Source organism: Eleginops maclovinus, chromosome 21 (assembly GCF_036324505.1).
Source record: "Eleginops maclovinus isolate JMC-PN-2008 ecotype Puerto Natales chromosome 21, JC_Emac_rtc_rv5, whole genome shotgun sequence".
NCBI lineage: Eukaryota > Metazoa > Chordata > Actinopteri > Perciformes > Eleginopidae > Eleginops > Eleginops maclovinus.
This window is the reverse complement of record NC_086369.1, coordinates 12,599,567-12,618,380: the sequence shown is the minus strand read 5'-3', so window position 1 is coordinate 12,618,380 and position 18,814 is coordinate 12,599,567. Positions and strand designations below refer to the sequence as shown.

General features: G+C 41.2%; 1 protein-coding gene across 9 annotated transcripts in view; it reads right to left on the bottom strand.

Moving 5' to 3' along the window:
- Positions 1 to 5,240: 5,240 nt before the first annotated feature.
- Positions 5,241 to 18,814, bottom strand: part of ntng1a (netrin g1a) — a 78,899-nt gene continuing 65,325 nt past the window's right edge. For 2 of the 9 annotated variants that reach the window (XM_063912242.1, XM_063912241.1), the window contains exons 6-8: positions 14,125 to 14,292; positions 11,779 to 11,913; positions 5,241 to 6,867 (exon numbers count right to left, since the gene is read on the bottom strand). In XM_063912242.1, the coding sequence (XP_063768312.1) occupies positions 6,623 to 6,867; positions 11,779 to 11,913; positions 14,125 to 14,292 (548 nt within the window). In that variant the 3' untranslated portion in view covers positions 5,241 to 6,622. Of the gene's footprint in view, positions 6,868 to 11,728; positions 11,914 to 14,124; positions 14,293 to 15,851; positions 15,912 to 16,959; positions 17,005 to 18,814 lie in introns of those variants that run through there. The other 7 variants (XM_063912243.1, XM_063912247.1, XM_063912244.1 and 4 more) reach the window with 7 other exon arrangements.

Here is an 18,814-nt window from a genome sequence, read left to right as displayed (position 1 = left end):
TGTGGGTTGCACACAGCGTTTGTCCACAGCACACACTACATCTGTGGAAAACTGCCAGTGTGTACTCAGGTTGATACTATACACACTGCAGTGACAAAAAACAAAACAAACACGGTCTCGTACTTTACATCTCAGTACTCCTATATCCATCTGTCATTTGTTTTGTTCCTGTGTTTGACTTGAATGAAGTCTGAAATGTTTATCCTTGGGGGATTGCTTAATATAAATTAACTGGACATGAAACTTCTGAGTAGTTGAACGAAGCATCCTATATCCCTCATTTCTGTAAATCATACTCAACCCCTCAAACCATCAGCCTTTATGAAGCTCTGTTTGGAATGACTCAGGCTTTTAAAGGCTCTGTTCACCTTGGCTCCACCCACACAGGTGCCTCCACTTCTGCCTGATCACACCTCTCCCTAACACTGGGAACACTGTGGGCCTGATTGACATCTCCCTCCCTCACCTGTTGCACACAGCTGTCCGTCATTAGCAGGAATTAATTCCCCATGCGGTCCAAACTGAAACACAAGACAATAAATAATACAAATAGTTGAAGTATCAGAGTGTACACATGAATCCATAAGAAATAAATCATAAACCTCCCTGTTCTGAGAATGTTGAACTTAAAATATTTGATAAAATGAAAGATGGCTAAAAAACAACTTTATTTTATTTCCCAGATTTTTGTTTCTTATTTTTTTAAACTGTGCAATAACCCATAGAAAAGTTCAGATTAGATCTCTGTTTTATTCCATGGATGTGAACATTCCCAGTAGACAATTATTAGTAGATTACTCCTTAAAACAGCTGATATTTATGTCCTATATCTCCGGATTCAGGAGAGCAGAGTAAGTATTTCCCATAATATCCACTGCTGCGGTCTTCATGGTGTATATTTAGTGTGTAGCCCGAGTCATTGTATGTTGTCCTGTCCACTTTGTTTGCAGAGCTTCAGCATTAACAACGCCTTACAGCCAGCTAATCCAGAATTACTGTCTTAAATAGGATTAGCTCTCAATCCTGTTGTAATTCCATTCTCGGTATATTATATGAGACTACAGGTGCATCTCTCCATGGCCCAGGAAAAGGTTGTCATTGCCAAACTGTCACTTGAAACCGCCTCTTCTCGTAATGTCAGTTCCTCTTCCCTCCTGACTCTCGACGGCATGAGAGCAGTATTGACATCCATCAACCGTGTTGAGCCACGATAAAGTTTCACTCGCTTTACACTTCAAACATTCCCTGCTCACAGCTGGAACACCATCGTGAGCGCAGAGTATTTTGAAGTATTGGGAAAGAGCATGATAAAGCTGGAATCCCGATGGCTTTACTGTGAACAACAGCACAACATTTTCTCTTCAGCAAGATGTCACCTCTCAGTCTCACTCCTCAATCACTTCTACGTGTTGTCTCACTCTGAGATGTGATGGGCACCAGCGCTGTGCTGTTATTATGGGATTCAAAGGTAATGAATAAGTCTATGCAGCATTCAAAGTGAAAACTGAAAAGAAACATGTGACTTAAGTCTTATTTTTGTGGTGAGGTACACAATATCAAATCACAGTATAACACAACGAATAACAATAGCTCTGCAACAAATACTGCTTCAAAAGGATATAACACCATTATATTCCAGCCAGCTAAGGATTCTAGACGTTAAATACTTAATCACTCGCAGGGAGACATATTACCCCGGTAGCATCACCGTGGAAACTCTCAGGTGTGCTGGTCTCCAAAGGAATCTGTACCTTTGAAAAATGGAGCCTTGAAAGTATTCATTAGTTAGCCGAGCATTGAGATTACCCTGCTAATGCTAGTGTGATTTACTGTAAAAGGAAAAATGTAGGCTATACAGGAAAAAAAAAAAAGCTGCTTTTCAGCTTCTCAAAAGAACCATTTCTAAAAGAAAGTGGAAGAACTTCAGTCAGGCTTCTCGCTGAGCAGCATCTTTAGTATCCATTAATGGACATACTGTAGCTTGGAGGAACCACTCAGCGCACACTGCAGGAAAAAGAATCTGATCAATAAGTGCTGTGTGCGGTTCAATAAGTGCATTGATCATCACACAAACAAACACATCACAACCATAGCGGGAAAAAGAGCGCCGGGGCAAGGTCAATACCTCTCAACCCAAGCAAATGTAAGTCTGCTAAGGCCTGTTTTCACTTGCCCTTGCACAGCATCAGTCTGAAGTACAGAAAGAACACTGAACAAGTAACACGTCTGCTGTCAGTTTGAATCCTTTAAAGATGCTCAATATTTCAAGGTTATGGCAGTTGCAATTCAATTGGTGAGACATGCAGATTGAAAGAACTTCTGCAACCAATGACAATTCTAATTCTGCAGAGTATATGCCTTTGTATAGACACAATACACAGTCCTCTTTAAACCACAGTCCGTCCATTGCCAAGAAAACGCTTTCAGGTTATTGAAGTATTCGTGTGGCCTTCCTGATATGAACAGATGGTGGTTTTCCATAGAATCTCAGGGAGAGAAAGCAGACAAAGTTAAAGACACAGATTTCTTTTGTCAAATGACCATGATGACTTGTCTGCTCTGAACAAAAGGACACCGTTGATAAACTTAGAGACATTTGTGTCTGGTATTTCTTGTTTGTAACAATGCTTCTTAGCAATAGATCTTATACTGTTGTTTTCTTATCTTTGAAACGGTGCCACGTGTGAGGAACATGCATTTGTGGGAGGAGCAGCTGAGAATGTGGGTTGCGCCCATGAAAAATGTGACAAATCTTCTCTGCAAAACAGCTTTTTGTTGCTGTTGACTCTTTTGGTGTTGTTTGGTGGATTGGATCATTGAAGTCTGATGAAACAAGACATATTGGCCACAATTTATTGCAAAGAAACTGGACATAATGTTAATATAACAGAGGAGATTTGTCACATTTTTCCTGGGCGCAACCCACATTCTCAGCTGCCCCTCCCACAAATGCATGTTCCTCACAGATGTGGCACCATTTGAAAGGTAAGAAAACAGGCTTTCCAACGGAATAACATGTATTGCCAAGAAGCATTGTGACATCAAAGAAATAATCTAGCAAACACAAATGTCCTTACTTTTTGTGTCCTGTCTATATACAGAAGGAGCCAGATGAGTACAAATTGTCGGTAGAGCTGTCTCTGAGTTTACGGTAAGTCTTGCTAAATCAGATTTGGTGTATGTCTTTAAAGGTGTTTTAGCACAAGACCCCCCCCCCCCCGTTGTGTTATTGACACACATTATGTTACCCACGTTTTATTCAAGCTAATTATTTTCAAACACCTCTAAATATCTTTCTGGCCTTCTTGTGCAGTTTGGCATATCAGCTGCATTACAACTCCAAAACACAACAATGCAAGGATGGCGGACGGATAAAGATGCCTATAATTTGCTCAAGACATCAGATGGCAATTTGGCCCAGTAGCAAATGGGAAAACCTCAAGCTGCAAGAGTGAGGCATTAGGTTTACTGTACAGAACTGGAAACTTCAGTGAAGTTCTTGATGTTCTTTACATCTTACTTCTCTGTAAGACAAAGATAAGTCCTTCCTCCTCAAGTTCTGGGTTGTGTTCCGGGATTTGACACTCACCTTTCACCTGCAGAAAGCTGACCGAGACTTGTCCCCTGAGCTACGGTGGCGTGAGAGTGACAAAAACAGTTGTTACATTCTCAGCCTCCGTAGATTAATGCTTTCTTTTAGTCTTTGATTTCCCCACAGATAATTCTCACACTGTTCTTGCCACAGGGCAGAAGTAAAAAATAACACCTTCCCTTTGAAGACTTTTCACCATTCATTTCCACAAAGCACATTACAGCAGGGAGATAATCCGGAGGTGGCGGATGGTTTGCTCTAAAGCATTTCGGTGATGCTTCATGGTGGGGTCAGCCGGCAGCTGCTGGAGGTGAGATATCTGGGATGAAGTCCTCTCCCCAAACGACATCAACTCTATTTTAATTCTCCACGCAGCATGGTGCATCGACACCTGGGCTGAACACATGGTTAAAATTAGGGCCACTGCAGGGGACCTTGACAAACAAGTGACTTTGACTGAATTTATCAGGGTGTCCCAGGAGTCGGACACTTTTCACACACACACAGTGTTGGAGGAACATTTTAGGTTATCCATCAGTGGTCATTTCCTGTTTTAAAATGGATTTATGTGATGCAGTTATAAATGGCTGCATTTATGTAGCAGTAATTTTCCTTTTCTGAAAAATGCTGCTATTGTCATCTTTATGTTCGATTGAGCATTAAGCAGAAAGTAGAAAACATTCATGTATTTCCACTACTGCCCATTAAATAAGTGTAAACAAGAAAACTAAAATGAATTCAAAGAAAAACACTGAACTACAATATTAAGAAAATAAAACAATATTTTGCAAAATGACAGCTGACATGATGATCCAGTCAAAGAAATGAAATTATTGTTCTGTAACGTTTAATCAAAGTGCTCCAACACTACACTGAAGGTGTTTGAAAAGATGAAGTATGGATTTGACACAAACAAGACAAATGTAATTACTTTGGGATAAACAAAAAGTCTTATTTTTCCTTACATGATTGGCCATCTCATCATTAACGTTGGTAAATGAGTGTCGTCTAAACTGCTGTATTCGGCTCTTTTGAGAAGGAAGGACATGTCAAAAATATTTTAGCTATTAGTGTAACAAACGGTCCAAAGTTATTTTATTCCCTCCGAGGCAAACTTTGAAAAAACCAAATGGAGTGTGTTTAGCCGGAGCTGCGGCTTGAATATTTCAGGTTATGGATAAAATGTCCAGTGTCTGACAGGAGCCACTATATAAACTTTGAACACAGGCTCTCTGACACATCGATAGTTGTAAATATTTAATTCAGTGCCTCCGACAATGCGTGCCACTGAAACAAATCTTTACCAGATTGAATTCTAGATAAATATCACGGAAATATCACCAGAGCTGATACACAGATTTTCATGCCGTTGTTTAGTCAGGGTGGCCTTGTTAGGGCATCTCACGTTAGTGTCAGCACTCCTGAAGCTGTGTGTGCCGCATATTATCTGGCATTATAAACATGACAACAATATAGAATGTGGAGGCTTTTTAAATACACATTTTTTAAAGTCAGACACTTAAAACAGTGTTAATAAGGATATGCTTCAAACTAAACATTTTAATATTAGAACATCCGTCCATTTCCGTGATTTCAAAGTGTCCAGAAAAGTAATACACCTTCCTGCAGTGAGAAATGATCAACAACATTTCATTTTTCAACTTTTATTCACTTAAATTCTCAAGTGTTAAAGCAAGAACAAAACATTTATAATGTCCTTTGGTGGGATTTTATTACACTTTGTTAATACTGTATATGTAAACTGATATTCTTTGATGCCAGCACGTTGCCAATACAAAGGAAAATCAACTGCACAACTAAAAGAAATATTAACAAATGAAATAAGTGAATGAAAGAAATGGAAACCAAAATAAAAAAGAAGAAAGAAATCAAAAACAATTGCTTCTTCATTTGGATGTTTTTTTCAATAGATACATTAAAGGTTGCCTTTTCTCAATCACAGTTCGGCAAAGATACAAAAGGACTACGTGACTCTTTTTTGTTTGCTCTGTCGAGAGAGGAACTTGCAAATACACCGATGGTTCTCTAAGCGCTCTTCGTCTGCTCAGGTGAAAACTATCCTTGCATCATGATCGTGGGGAGCGTGGCGGCTCTAAGACAGAAAAAAGAATCAGACGGCTTAGTTGGAGTTTCTTTTTTGCAAGAGGGAGGAGAGGAGAGGAGGGGGGAGGGGCTTCTTACACATGTGCATCACTAACATCGGACAAAAGAATCTTTCAACCAACAAGGGTTTTACAGAGTAACGTTCACGAAAGCACAGGTCTGTGGCAGCATGGAGGGGGGGTGGGAGGCAGGAAGGGAGGATGAGGAAGAGACAGAAAGCTAGAGAGGGGCCAACGTGGGTGAGGGGGTTAGTGTCACAAAGTGGCAGTCTGGACAGATTCCCTTCTATCCACAATGCACTGACAGCAAAGAATGCTTCCTGTTCTGCAGTCTAACGCTTCGGCTGCTCAGCCACAGCCGGGACGCTTTCTTTGAGATGTCTTCCGCAGCGGTCCGGCGAGCGTTACGTAGCAAGAAGCGTCCCGGGGGGGGGGGGATCGATGACCACTGCCGGCTCGCTCCAGAGCTGATTGGTTGCAGCTGTTGTTGCCGTGGCAATAAGAGAGGAAGAGAACGAGTCTGTCATCTTCAGTTATCCCCTCTCAAACTGGAAGGAGTACCTGGTATGGCTTAGAAGGGGAGGGGGGGTCTCATCGTTCTTTGCACATTTCACTCTTATTAGGCTCTTTTTTTAAATAATATCTGGCATTTTTAGAAGTATATGTTTTTTTTTCATTTCTATATATTCTTTGTAATTCAATGAAAAGTTTTTGCACTCATTAGTCTGGCACATTCTCTTTATCGTCAGCGCGAGTGTTCATAGAGTCTGGCGGCGGAGAAGCTCAGGACAGTACAGTCCAGAAAGCTCATGTTCTTGTTTAATGGTTGATTATTTGAAAGGAGGGATGGGGGGGGTTAGAGTGGAGGAGGTAGGAGTGACAAACTCCGACCAGGTCCCGGGTCTCCTCAGAGCGCGGAGGCCTCCCTCAGCAGTGCGGAGCCCAGCAGCAGCAGCAGCAGCAGTCTGAGGGCTGATGGAGGCACCAGGGCGGCCTGGCCCGAGTCGGGGCCCCTGCAGCCCCCCAGCTCCGACTCGCAGCGGGACTTCTCACACAGCAGGCCTGAGTAGTCTGAGGGACAGCTGCAGCGCACGTTGTTGACACACACCCCGCCATTTTGGCAGCGCAGGAGCTCGTTGTCACACACCCGGGCTGCAGCGGGAGCAAACAGGAGAGAGGAGTGAGAGGCAAACAGGAAACAGAATCTCAGGTGACACTTTACTTGAAGTGAGCTGCATTAAAAGCAATTCTAAAATCTAATTTATTTCAAATCACATTTAAATGATCCCTGTTGGGTTCCCTCTGATTTGAACAAATCAAAAACTGACAGAATGTTTTCTTCAAGTAAAGCGTTACCACATTTTATTCCAGCTTAAATTCAGCTGAATCTTTACAGAGTCACGTTAAAAGAGTGCTATCAATATTCACATTACTCAAGAAAGACATTTATATGTGTAAACATTTCCTTATGCAAAATACTGGATTTCCCCAAATAATCCCTGATAGATAAAAGTAACACGTGTGAAATATATATTTATTTAAGACAAACTCTGCAGTGCATGCATCCTAATTATAGTGGTCAAATTGGACTGTATCAGGTTAGTCATGTTAGTATAAATCTGTGGGTAAAAGCACAAGTTAAACCAACCCAAACCCTGGTGTGAAATATTGCTACCAGTGGTAGTATCAAACAACACATGAATACCTTCCTATAATTTCTTTCTCTAATAATATGAAATGCAACAATATGTTAATATATTTCAAAGGAACACACAATAAGAACCATCCTCTTCTGTTATATGATCATTCTGACTTTAAACTCCATCAGAGTTGATTAAAGCCCGGTCCCTTCAGTAATGCTCCTGCACAGAAACCCTCCCAGCCTGACAGGCTTTCCCCCAAACAGCGGCGTCTTAAGACAAACTGAACGTCAGGTGAAAATTGGTGTATATTTAGAGCTGGGACAGCGAGGCCACTCTATTCCCTGAGGAGGCAAGCTGTCAAGCAAGCCGGAGGCAAACAAAGCAGCGGCGCACAAACTAATAAACCAACAGAGACAAATAAACAGTGATAAACACAGGGGCCACTTCTGCCCATTCCACTCCTTTATGGAAGGGGAAAACAATGTGGTGAGCAATCTATGAACTCTACGGGACGTAAATATCACAATAACAAATATCAGGCTTCTCGTCTAATACTTAGGATGGGATGCATGCTTTCTCCCAGGAATAGCCAAATAGGGCTTTGATGGGAGGCTTGTTAAGAAACATTGACTCTACCGATCCTATTTGTGCCGTCTGTGTGCAGGAGGCAAGGGAGCTGCAGTTTGGCTCAGTGAGTTTAGCTGCAGGCCACTGCTCAACAATTACCATGCACACCTAGGTCCAAAACACACACCTTAACTCTGTCTTTGTCTCCAAATTATATATCAATTTCAAGCCCAATTGAACCACTCAGCAGAAACTAAAGTAACGAGTCAATAAAACGGCTACCTCTGTTTCCTTCTATGGAAAGTCGTGTTTTTTTCTCCTCCTAATGAGGCAGCTTAACATGCCAACAGAAATGTCTCCTTAAAGATGACAAGGAGGAGCAATTTATAAACTCAAGACACAGGCTCTCCCCCAACGAGTGCTCCTTTAATCAGAAGAACTACTCTTTCCTTGTCTGTCTTATCTCTCCTGCTTTCATGATAAAATGCGAACATTTATTGTAAAGATGATTAAAGAGGTTTGCATAACTTGTGTATTATACAACACTTGAAATGATGTGCAACACATCATTGTGCATGCAAACCTTCTCAAAATAAAAACAGATCAAGGCCAACCACGAGCAACAAAGTAAAAGCTTTGCAGGAGCTGTGCTAGTTTGATAAAGGGGTTGAAACGTTGGCGTTTCTAACATGTCCAGCCTTTTTCCTCAACTCAAAATAAAGAAATGAGCTTGTTGACCACAGCATGTCATCTGCATTGTATAATATTGATTTCCACCGTATTCAGGATGGCATTACTTACTGGACAGACAAATAACACAGCTGAAGATTAGCGTTTAGTGCTGATGATAGCCCTCACTGTTGGGTAATAACAGAATAAAGTAATTTCCTATTAGTTATTCTATATTCATCTCCAAATCAAGTAGGTTAATTGTGTTATTTGAGCTGCAAACTGCTTTTAGCAGCAATCACAACTTGCTAAATCTTCCTATTAAAAAAGATGTGAGTCAACAAACAACATGATTCCAGCCACAAACAAGTGAATATTAAACCAGATAAAATAAAAGGTAAAAACAGCTGCTTTATGTTGTGGGAATGACTGACTACTACTAGCTTCCAACTGCAAAGATACTCTCCCCAGGTTGCATTTAGCCTCAATTTAAATCTGGTTCACTGTCTTCCAGAAAGTAGGCTAAGCCCAAATAAAGCAGGAGATAAAATGGGAGAAATTGATTTTTTCTTTTGAAGTGGAAAGACAGAGTGGAGGTTTTCAGAAACAAAAATGTGATTCTTTTCTACTGGCCTTCAGCAGTGTCCAAGGAGGGGAGGCAGTCCCTACTAGCCTGTATTTTGTTTACATCTAAGTATGAGAGCGTGTTTTTATTTGAAGTTGAGCTACTGCTTTAGATATGAATTATGCATGGTGCTCAACACTTTACAGCACGTTCAGTTGACTTCAAAAGCTCAGGTAATGGCCGACCCCTGCAGACAAAGCGCTGCATTTGCTGCCCACTAAGCATTGCAGGAGTCCAAAATAAACCAGAGGTATAGATTTTTCAAAACATCAGTAGCCAGGTTATCAAAGATGTATAACAGGGTCAATGAGATTAAAGGTACTGTAACACTGTGAAGGGGGGGTATTCTATAGATGAGTGAAGAACTTTTGAGAACACCTTATTTCAATCTCTCAAATCAACCATTTCCCGGCATGTAAACAGAGCCGGCACAGGCAGTAAATGATGAGATTTGTAGCGTTTGCTTTTGATATGAGTGATAATATTTAGAGAGGGGACCGCTGAACTAGGTGTGCCTCTCTGGGACTGTGCAGTGTTTGATGAGAGATTTGAGTTTTAATTGCATTCTTCAGTCTTCTCCATGCACAGAGAATATTGTCTAAAAGAAAGTAAGGAGAGGTGAAACTGGAAACGTTTTCTTACTTTTTCAGTCCAGGACACACTCAAAGACAGTAAGCTCCTGGGACAGACAGGCATTATTGCTTGGGGTTTTGTATTTTAAAGGTATATAACCCCTTTATGTCTATTCTACCACTATTTACAGCCAACATGACACCCTCCTTTCCCTCAAATGCATTCTGGGAAATGTAGGTAAAAACGTTAATTGAGATACAAATAATTTGAGATTTGGATTTTGAACCTCTACAGTCTCATCTGAGGGAAGAATACATATTGAAGGCATTACGCTTTGAGAACTCCTCTGAACACAATGTTGTTTGTTTGTTTTCCTGAGTACTGTTTCACAATCTGACAAATACAACTTCTGATCCATTTCCACTTCCCATCTGTATGAATCGGCCCTGTATCAAAACATCCTTTCCTTTCACTTTGTTTTTTACCTGTCTTGTTAGTACAACACAAATGACTGCTGTTGTATAGCTCAGCATTATCAGGACTCCACTTGGTTGTGATATTTTAAATGCCTTTGTCATATGATGAAATCAGGTGTGAGCCGCACCAACACACGCCCCAACCTCTACCTTTTGTGTAGAAACAGTTGTGTGTGCTGACAGTGCGTATTCACACTTTACACAATGAATATATTATTTAAACAGTGCATTTTAATGAACATCCATCTGTGTCAAACACTGCTATAATTAACAAATTATTCATTTCACACATTTAAATCTGCTCCTGAAAACGTCTTTCTACATTTCGCAGAATAACTAAACAAAGGCATGTAGTACTGGTATCATGTCAAGCTGCATGTACTGCCTCTATAATTTACTGCATGACTAGACCTATTCACACTCTGATTGGATCAGGAAATACTCCCCCAGTTCTTCATGATATTATTACTCTTGCTTCGTCCATAGGAAGAAGTAGAGGTCACAAGTAGAACTTAATTCCACAAAACAAGAGACCTTACAATGTGGCGTCGCCTTACTTAGTCAGGACAAAGATAAATATTGAGCTACAGGAGGGAGGCAAATAGATGTCAACATCTTCTGGGAAAGTTGAATAATTCTGAAGTAAATTGATCACGGTGATACAAAGATAGGTCATGGTTGATGAAATGCTAATTAGAAGCAATTACGGCTTTATGTTCTGTGAATTCATTAACTGGCATTGGAAAAGTAAGGTTACAGAGCGGCCGAATCATCTGTGCTCTTTCCATTAGTCCTAAAACATGAAGTATAAACCGTGTTTGTCAATGGGTATTGTGTAAATTAAAGTTCTTTCTTTCATTATCAAAGAATCCTTCCTCCTAAGGTGTGTACTTTATTATGGCTACCTCCTGTAGAAAAATCGGTGACATTTGAAGACAAATGACTTCACAGGGCATGCATTGTAAAATGGCCGGGGGAAATATAAATGGTAGATAGTAATAAATGAGCTGGAACTCAAAAGGACCTGCATTCCCCTTTGGAAAATGCTAGTGTTGGATGACATTGTACTGTTGTGGATTGGCGGGGGGTGTGATGGCTACTCAAACAGATCACAGGCAGCATGTCAAGCAGTCAATATTGACTCAGCTGTTGTTTTGTTGGGGTGCGACATGGCTGGATAACTGAGTTACCGAGCATCATGCATCCTGCCATGCCATTGCTCCATTTCTATCTGAGCCACAGAGGACACCTGCTGATATTACATTGTTACACAGCTGCAGCAAGTGTGAATTGCGGGTTTAGTAAAGGGCTTAGTAAATTGGGTTAGCTCATGTTATGGGTCTGTATTTGTCAAGGCAGCTGGGCAGTCCTGCGCATATGCAGCCCATTCTTCCAGCCAGAGCTCGGGAATCAAACAGAGAGAGAAGAAATCAGAGGGATAGTAAAGAGAGACAGAGCTGAGGAGGAGAATAGCCAGGAGCTGCGTGAGGAGGTTTGTGGTTTTACTTACATTTGCAGCCATCGTCCCACAAATAGCCGGGTAGACACTGCTGACACTTAGGCCCTGTAGTGCCCTCCTTACATATACAAAATCCTGTGCCATTACAGCGATCATTGACTGAGCCAAAGGGATTACAATTACACTCTGGAAAAACAAGACACACACATACAGAGGCTGGATACAGGGTGGTGCTTTGACTTCCTGCCACACGTCTAGGATTTTCACAGCGCAGACCACAGTCCTTAAGTTCAATAATAAGGTCATTATTTCAACATGGAGTCTGATCGATAACAATCTGAATAGATTCAAAGACTCATACAGAATAAAATGCTACCATTTCAACTGTTATGAAGACAGAATGAGAAAAGAGTGAATGATGCTAGATTCATGAAAACGTTGTATTCATTACAGCATATTTGTCATTCTATCAAAATTACTTTACTGTTATATAGCTATACAACGTGCAATGAGCCAAATATGCAAAGCATTATCAGTAGCTTTGATATAAGATGAACAAGGTGGGCTAATCTGCACATGCTTTTCCAAAATAGTATTCATTCATACAGGTACAGAGGAGATAGATCGTAGGAGAAGATGAAAAGAGGAGACAGGAAAATGTGATGAGTAGTTACCGGCAGAACAGAAAGACAAAGAGTGAATGTTGATGTTTCAGAAGAATGACAGTAAAGCACATTGAAATGGGCATTGTTGTAATATGCTATATAACTCTTCCTTATTATCAAATAAATGTACATATAATCTAGGAATTTGGCATTATCTTCAAATGTCGTTTATAGAAGAGAATGGATATCAGCCACGATTACACTTGGAATATCATTACAGAAAACAACCTCTGGTGTCTCTGGCGCCCTACGCTCAACTGACACCCAGCTTTCAGCAGCGACTGGAGCACTCTGCACTCAAAGTGACACCTATTCTGACACGGTGCACGGCCATCACATGGCACCTTCTGTGGCTGCGCTGGCTGCACCCGAGTGACATCCGAGGGTCAAGCGAGAGGAGAGAGGTGACGGCAAGTGACAAACAGGGGGGTCAGTGGGAGAGAGGCAGGGTGAGGTCCAGTTTGGCACAAAGCAACGCCTTGGTGACTCTTAACGCCTTGTGACGGGATTCAGCTGCTACTCTTGAGGCCATTTCATGTAGGCCTATATGACATATGCACTTGTGTGGCACCTCTGACTGGTGGTGTGGCTTCCTCGCGACATTTCTCTAAGAATTGTGTTGCTTGTCAGACTCCCCCCTCAGGACTCACAAGTGCACCTGGCACTGGGTACCGAGAACTCACACTCCGCGCATTAACTAGAGAACCCAATAGGGAACCAAAGTACTGCCTAAGGAACTACAGTATGTAAAATGTAATTTTTCACACATTTTTACATGTACAAAAAATAGATGATGCAGTGCATGAATCCCGGTGTAAAGGTAATGGACAAAATAACAGAAACACCAGATGAAGATGGCCTTTAACTCCAAAATCTTTAAGATGACAGTGTCTTCACAGACCAGTCATCTTAAACTGAATACTACTTGTCTGTAATTCTAAAGGTGTTAGACAAGCATGAGGTTTCAAACTTATAGTAAAATGACATTTTTAAACAATGACCCGTTTCACAAATGATCTAGTTACTTATACATTTTAGGAAATACTAGCGTAACGATAAGAAACAAAAGGAAACAGCTAGCCAGGCAATGAGAAAGCTACGTTTACAGTTCTGCCTTTTATTAAAAAAGGCGCGTGAAGTGGTCATCAATTAACATTATTTTTTTTCAATCTCACAAACCCAGGCTACCTTTAACATGCTATGCTAACATGCTGCCAGCTTCATGTTACTCGTTCAGACATGAGACTGTTTGAGGTGTTTCCATTAGTTTGTGCATATAATTTATTCTTTTATATGTATCTGCAAATCAGATTATGCTAGCTAATAATGCTTGGCTATTTTTGGCTGCTAAGTACAAGCAAGGAGCTAGAAACTTAATACAATAAAAACAATAAACACAAGCTAGCAGCTAGCTAACCCTGGTACTGTAGCACTCACAACACATTCTACAGTTATTAAAACCATGCCCAGATCACTTAAGCATTATCACAGTGTGTGTCTGACTAAAGCTGAATTATAAGAGTCCTTCAAATTGTGTGAGAGCAGAAGAAGCAATACAGGAATATGTGAAGACCACTGAAAAACATGGAGGCAGACGGGTGTAGTGATGATGAAGCGGTCAGGGATGAAAGATGACACTTTCTCTGGTGATCAGTCAAAGACAGGAGGTGAGGAAAGAACAGTTTTTGTGTGAAAGCAGGGTGGCGATGAAAGGGGCCGGTGGGCGACTAACCTATGCACACATTTTCATCGTCCAGTTCTGCTGAGGTATTGCGGTAGTAGCCCAGCTTGCATAGCTGGCAGTGCTGGCCCCTAGTGTTGTGCTTACAGCTCACGCAAATGACGGTGTTTAGCAGCTCGATGTAGCTGCATCGGTTGGAGTGGCCGAAGCATTCGCAGTCTTGCAAAGAGAGTGTGAGGGGAAGAGAAGGGAGAAAGAGAGAAAAAGGAAGAGAGAGACGCGGTAGGGAGTGTTGGCATTGTTGCTCTTGCTTCGAGTGCTACGGCGGTGGTGTTAGCAAGAATTTAGGCACCATGGCATGCAAGGTTACAAATGGAGACTTGGTTGTGAGGAGAGAGATGTTGGGAAAATGATGAAAGGGATGGCAACTCATGATTAGTCTGACATGGACACAGCCAGAGTTAGAAGACATCACACCAAAGTAAGCACGGCGTTAGTTGGACCCCAAGAGGTCACATCACTTCAAGCACACCACAACACAAGGCAAGAAAGGCAAGAAATGATGACGCACAGACACGGTCACATTGGAAACGACAACGGAAGCGTAAGGCAGGTCAAAACATGAATGAAATGGATCTTTCAACTCAGGGAATGGTACTGGGGAGTTTTTAAATTGTTGCCTTATTGATTTCTTGACTGTTATGGACAATATGGTTCCAGGGAACAGGATGAAACTTTCAACAACACTTCATTTCACAACCCTCTGTAATGAAATGAATGATGTTGAATTTAAAAAAAAACTTAATTTATCCCACAAATATTGAACAAATGGTTAGATAGTCATATTTAAAGGCTTATTACAACCGAAAGCAGTCAATAAGGAAAGTGAGCATAAGCTGAGTTGCACTGGCAGAGTGTGTCAAGGCCTGCTATGCAGTGTTAGGTCATGCTGAATTAGATGTATGGAGTTGTAGCTGGACTGTAAAACCTCATGCTGCAGTCTATGATAGTTACTGGCAGCCTGCCCTAAGGGGTGCAGCAGCTCCACTCTCCGATTAAGCATCATTCTCCCACACTGAGTGACCACTGACACCACGTGTCACAGCAGAGACAGATGTGACCTTAAGCCTCACTGGCAGACAGAATGCTTACGGATCCAGAACAGGGTGGTGGCGGATGGGGCTTTCGTCCAAAGGATTGTGGTTATTAAGGATCTCTATTGAGGTCAGGTCTCTCTGTCCGGATGCTAATGACCTGACTAGGCTTGAAAATGAAGGAGCAGCAAACTGTGTAGTCCACTCTACATTTCACCTAAAGCAGAAAGTCTTGTCCCATTGTGAGCTTAGATCTTCTACATTAAAGTCCTCCCTCTCGCAGACATACCCTCCGAAGACAAATAATCCCTCCTTTCCAGAAATAGGCTAAGGTCATAAATCATGCACGAATGTGGAATAAAAAGTCTTGATTCTCGGAAACACATTCACCAAAAATAGTTGTAGTCTCCAGCACCCACTTAGTTTGAACTGAAAGAGATACTATTCCAAGGGACTTTTATGGTGTTTAGAAACGATTCCATAGATGAATGAACCCTCAATGGGCGCTGCGCAGTGAGGGCCATCGCTCCAGTATTGAGGCCAAAATATGGATACACAGGCTTCTAGCATTGGGTTAGTGCTACCAGGGTTAGGGGACTTACAGTAAAACAGAAACATCAGTTTACACAGTGAGAGGGGCTCAGGGGGTCATCTAAGGGGCAATGTATGAATTCCAGCTCCTACCTCGCTTGCTGTTTGCAACGTGGACAGAAGGGGCAGTGGATAATGCAACCTGAGGAGCTACTAGACAATTTAAAAGAAGAAACAAAAAAAAAAACATGATATTGCAATTAAACATAAAACATGTTATGTCAGAGAATTACTGAGCATAATGCTTGATAAAACTGGAACTGTAAAAAGAGAAATAAACATACGCAATAATGATGAATGATGGCATTGGGAAATAAGGAGTGACATTGCCAAGTGAAGTTGGCTGCATGTAGCAGCATCTGTTACAAATGCTTTAGATGCAGAAGAATTCAAATATTATGGTCCTTCTTTTATGCTTCATTTCCTTAACAAGTGCTCTATGTGTGTTTCCCCGGACAGAAACTGTGCTCTGACAAACTGCTCTCCACCTCGATGGAGGCCATCCAAGAATTTTCGCCCTATAAATTTGTTCACAGTAGCGTAGGCAAGGAAACTGGCTAGCAGTGAACACATCAATCCCTCAAATTCTTTACGGTCATAAAACAAACAGTGGGAAAAAGAATTAATAGGCCCAGCCTCTGCTATTGTACTGGGTGACATAAGCCCCTTACAAACACGAGTGTGCTTGGCTGCAGTCATGGAAACACAGAGCTCAGTGGGTGTGTGCTAGTTGTTTGTGAGGTGGCTGCACATCACATCTGCACAATGGATTAGGCTGAGATGAGCCTAACATCAATCGGTATAAAAACACAGTGGAACCTCTCCTGCTTTTTTTTTTTCCAGTTACGCCAAGATGGGAGCGAGAATCCCTGGAAGCTCTGCACCTAATTAAAATCGAGGGTGTATGTATAAACATACAGTGCACACATTGAGAGGATAATGTAAGGCCCTGCAGCGTGTTGAGTGCCCCATGAATGCACAAGCCTCCACTAAAGGAGCCCGACTCTTCATCACGGGAAAGACGAGCAGGCCGAGGATGTTTTTTTAGGTTGTCAATAAATAGCCAAGATTTGAAAGGGGAATGATACCCGTGCTCATATAGAAATACTAATAGCTATCAAAGAGTGCTTTTAGCAAAAACCCGGAGATAAATGAATCTGTGAAAAAAAAAAAGAGTTGTTGCATATTCTTAAATGCCTACCTTCTTTTCGGTTAGCGACACCTAGGGATGACACATTCGGCCGAACTGCGTGCAATTGAGAGAAACCAGGAGTTATTCATGTGCACTTATGTGATGCAATTTACATATAGTCTAAAGGGATGGGGGGGGGGGGGGGACTCGGTGGTAGTGTACACACAGACCTGGAGACATGGACATGTCTAGCATGACTTATATCTGTAAATCAGGTAACAGCAAAAACAGTTGGGCAGGGATGAGCAAAGAGAATGCATCCAAAGACCCATTGAGGACATTGGAGGGACGTTGTATGTAATTGGTGTGACTTCCATTGGCTTGCTGTCTGTTTGTGTGTTTATGGCAATGGCGATGATGAGTGAAAAACTGAAGAAAAAAGATTTAAAAAACCCTCTTTCATTTAGTATTAAAGTCATGATTTATGCAAGCGAGTCTAAACTATGTATAGCAAATGAAGAAGTTAGGGGGCATTTTGTTTAATTCATCACATCGACTATATAATCAATATCTAATTACAGTGTATTTCTGGTGGAGGAATAACAATGAATAAATAATGGCAGGTGTTTGGGACTTGGAATGGGGGACTGCTGTGGGTAGCATAACCGAATAATTACATACACGTCCGTATTTCCGTGTCAGGGAAATACACTGTGGTTGGAAATGGAGAGGACTCAAGCAAAGGGAGGAAGACGGATAAGTTTCCTCATTGTGCCCCTTTATCTCTTCACTTGATCTTTCTGTCCTTTTGCTATTGACTCATGAATCATGCAATCTTGGGTAATTAACATCCAGTGGCGTCTTGGCATGGAGCCTATTAGCCTAACTAAGCGTGAATCAGATACGAGACTTCTATTCCGACCGGATCATTAAAAAAAATGACTTTTTGATTATTGATTCAAAGATTGTTTTATACTACAGCATTGGAATTAAATAAAATATTAGCTTTGAGCTTGGCATGTCTGCACACTGTGACAATCACTCATAAGCCTCCTTGCTCTTAAATTGTGTTGATCGTGTCTAATATATGTATATACTTAAAACATTTTTGTATACCCCTCTTCACTCCGCCTTTTTTTTCTAGGCTCTTATCTTTTTATGTTATATGTCCTTGTTTATATTTGCACTGTGGGACTGCCAGAAACGGTATTTCAATGCTCTGTATGTATAACACATTTTGACAATAAAGTGGACTTTGACTTTAAAACAGAAATCATTGATTTTTAAAACTGCCTGAACAAAAGACTATCATGCAGTTCCTCCGCTTACATCCTTTTATTTTATTTGTTTCATCTCCCCCAAAAATATTCTACAATGGATCCTGCTGGGGTATTCTGGAATAAGTGATGACTGCCACATCTCAGGTGGGCTGAAGTCACTTGAGACACTCGATGAGAGGCTCTTTGAAAGTGATAGATTTACAAATAAAGAGCTGAAGAAAAAGGGTCCACTCAAACTCAGGTGTTATACCTGGTAAATTGTCAAATTGTTGTGAATTTAGTTCTTCTACTCCTCTGTTAAGCGTTCAGTGGGGAAGTTATTTCCTCATGAACACAGCTGACTCGTTAGGGCAGGAGAAATGAATCTACCCCAAAATATGTTTTATCTGAGAAACAACACATTAGCAAACTGCGCTGTCTGGATCTATATCTTCTAATTGGTGAAGTAAGGTCATTTTTAATTATTCTTTGTTGGCAATTGATTGGATGTAATACACATCTGGGTCCCATTAATTATTTCGTTATGGGGAATATTCAGGTTAGGCAAGCTAAATGACTGGTGACGGACTTTAATCAATGCCATAGCCATAATGAAATGCAATCTTGCGTAGGCAGGATTGTTTTTTAAAATATTAATTTCACTT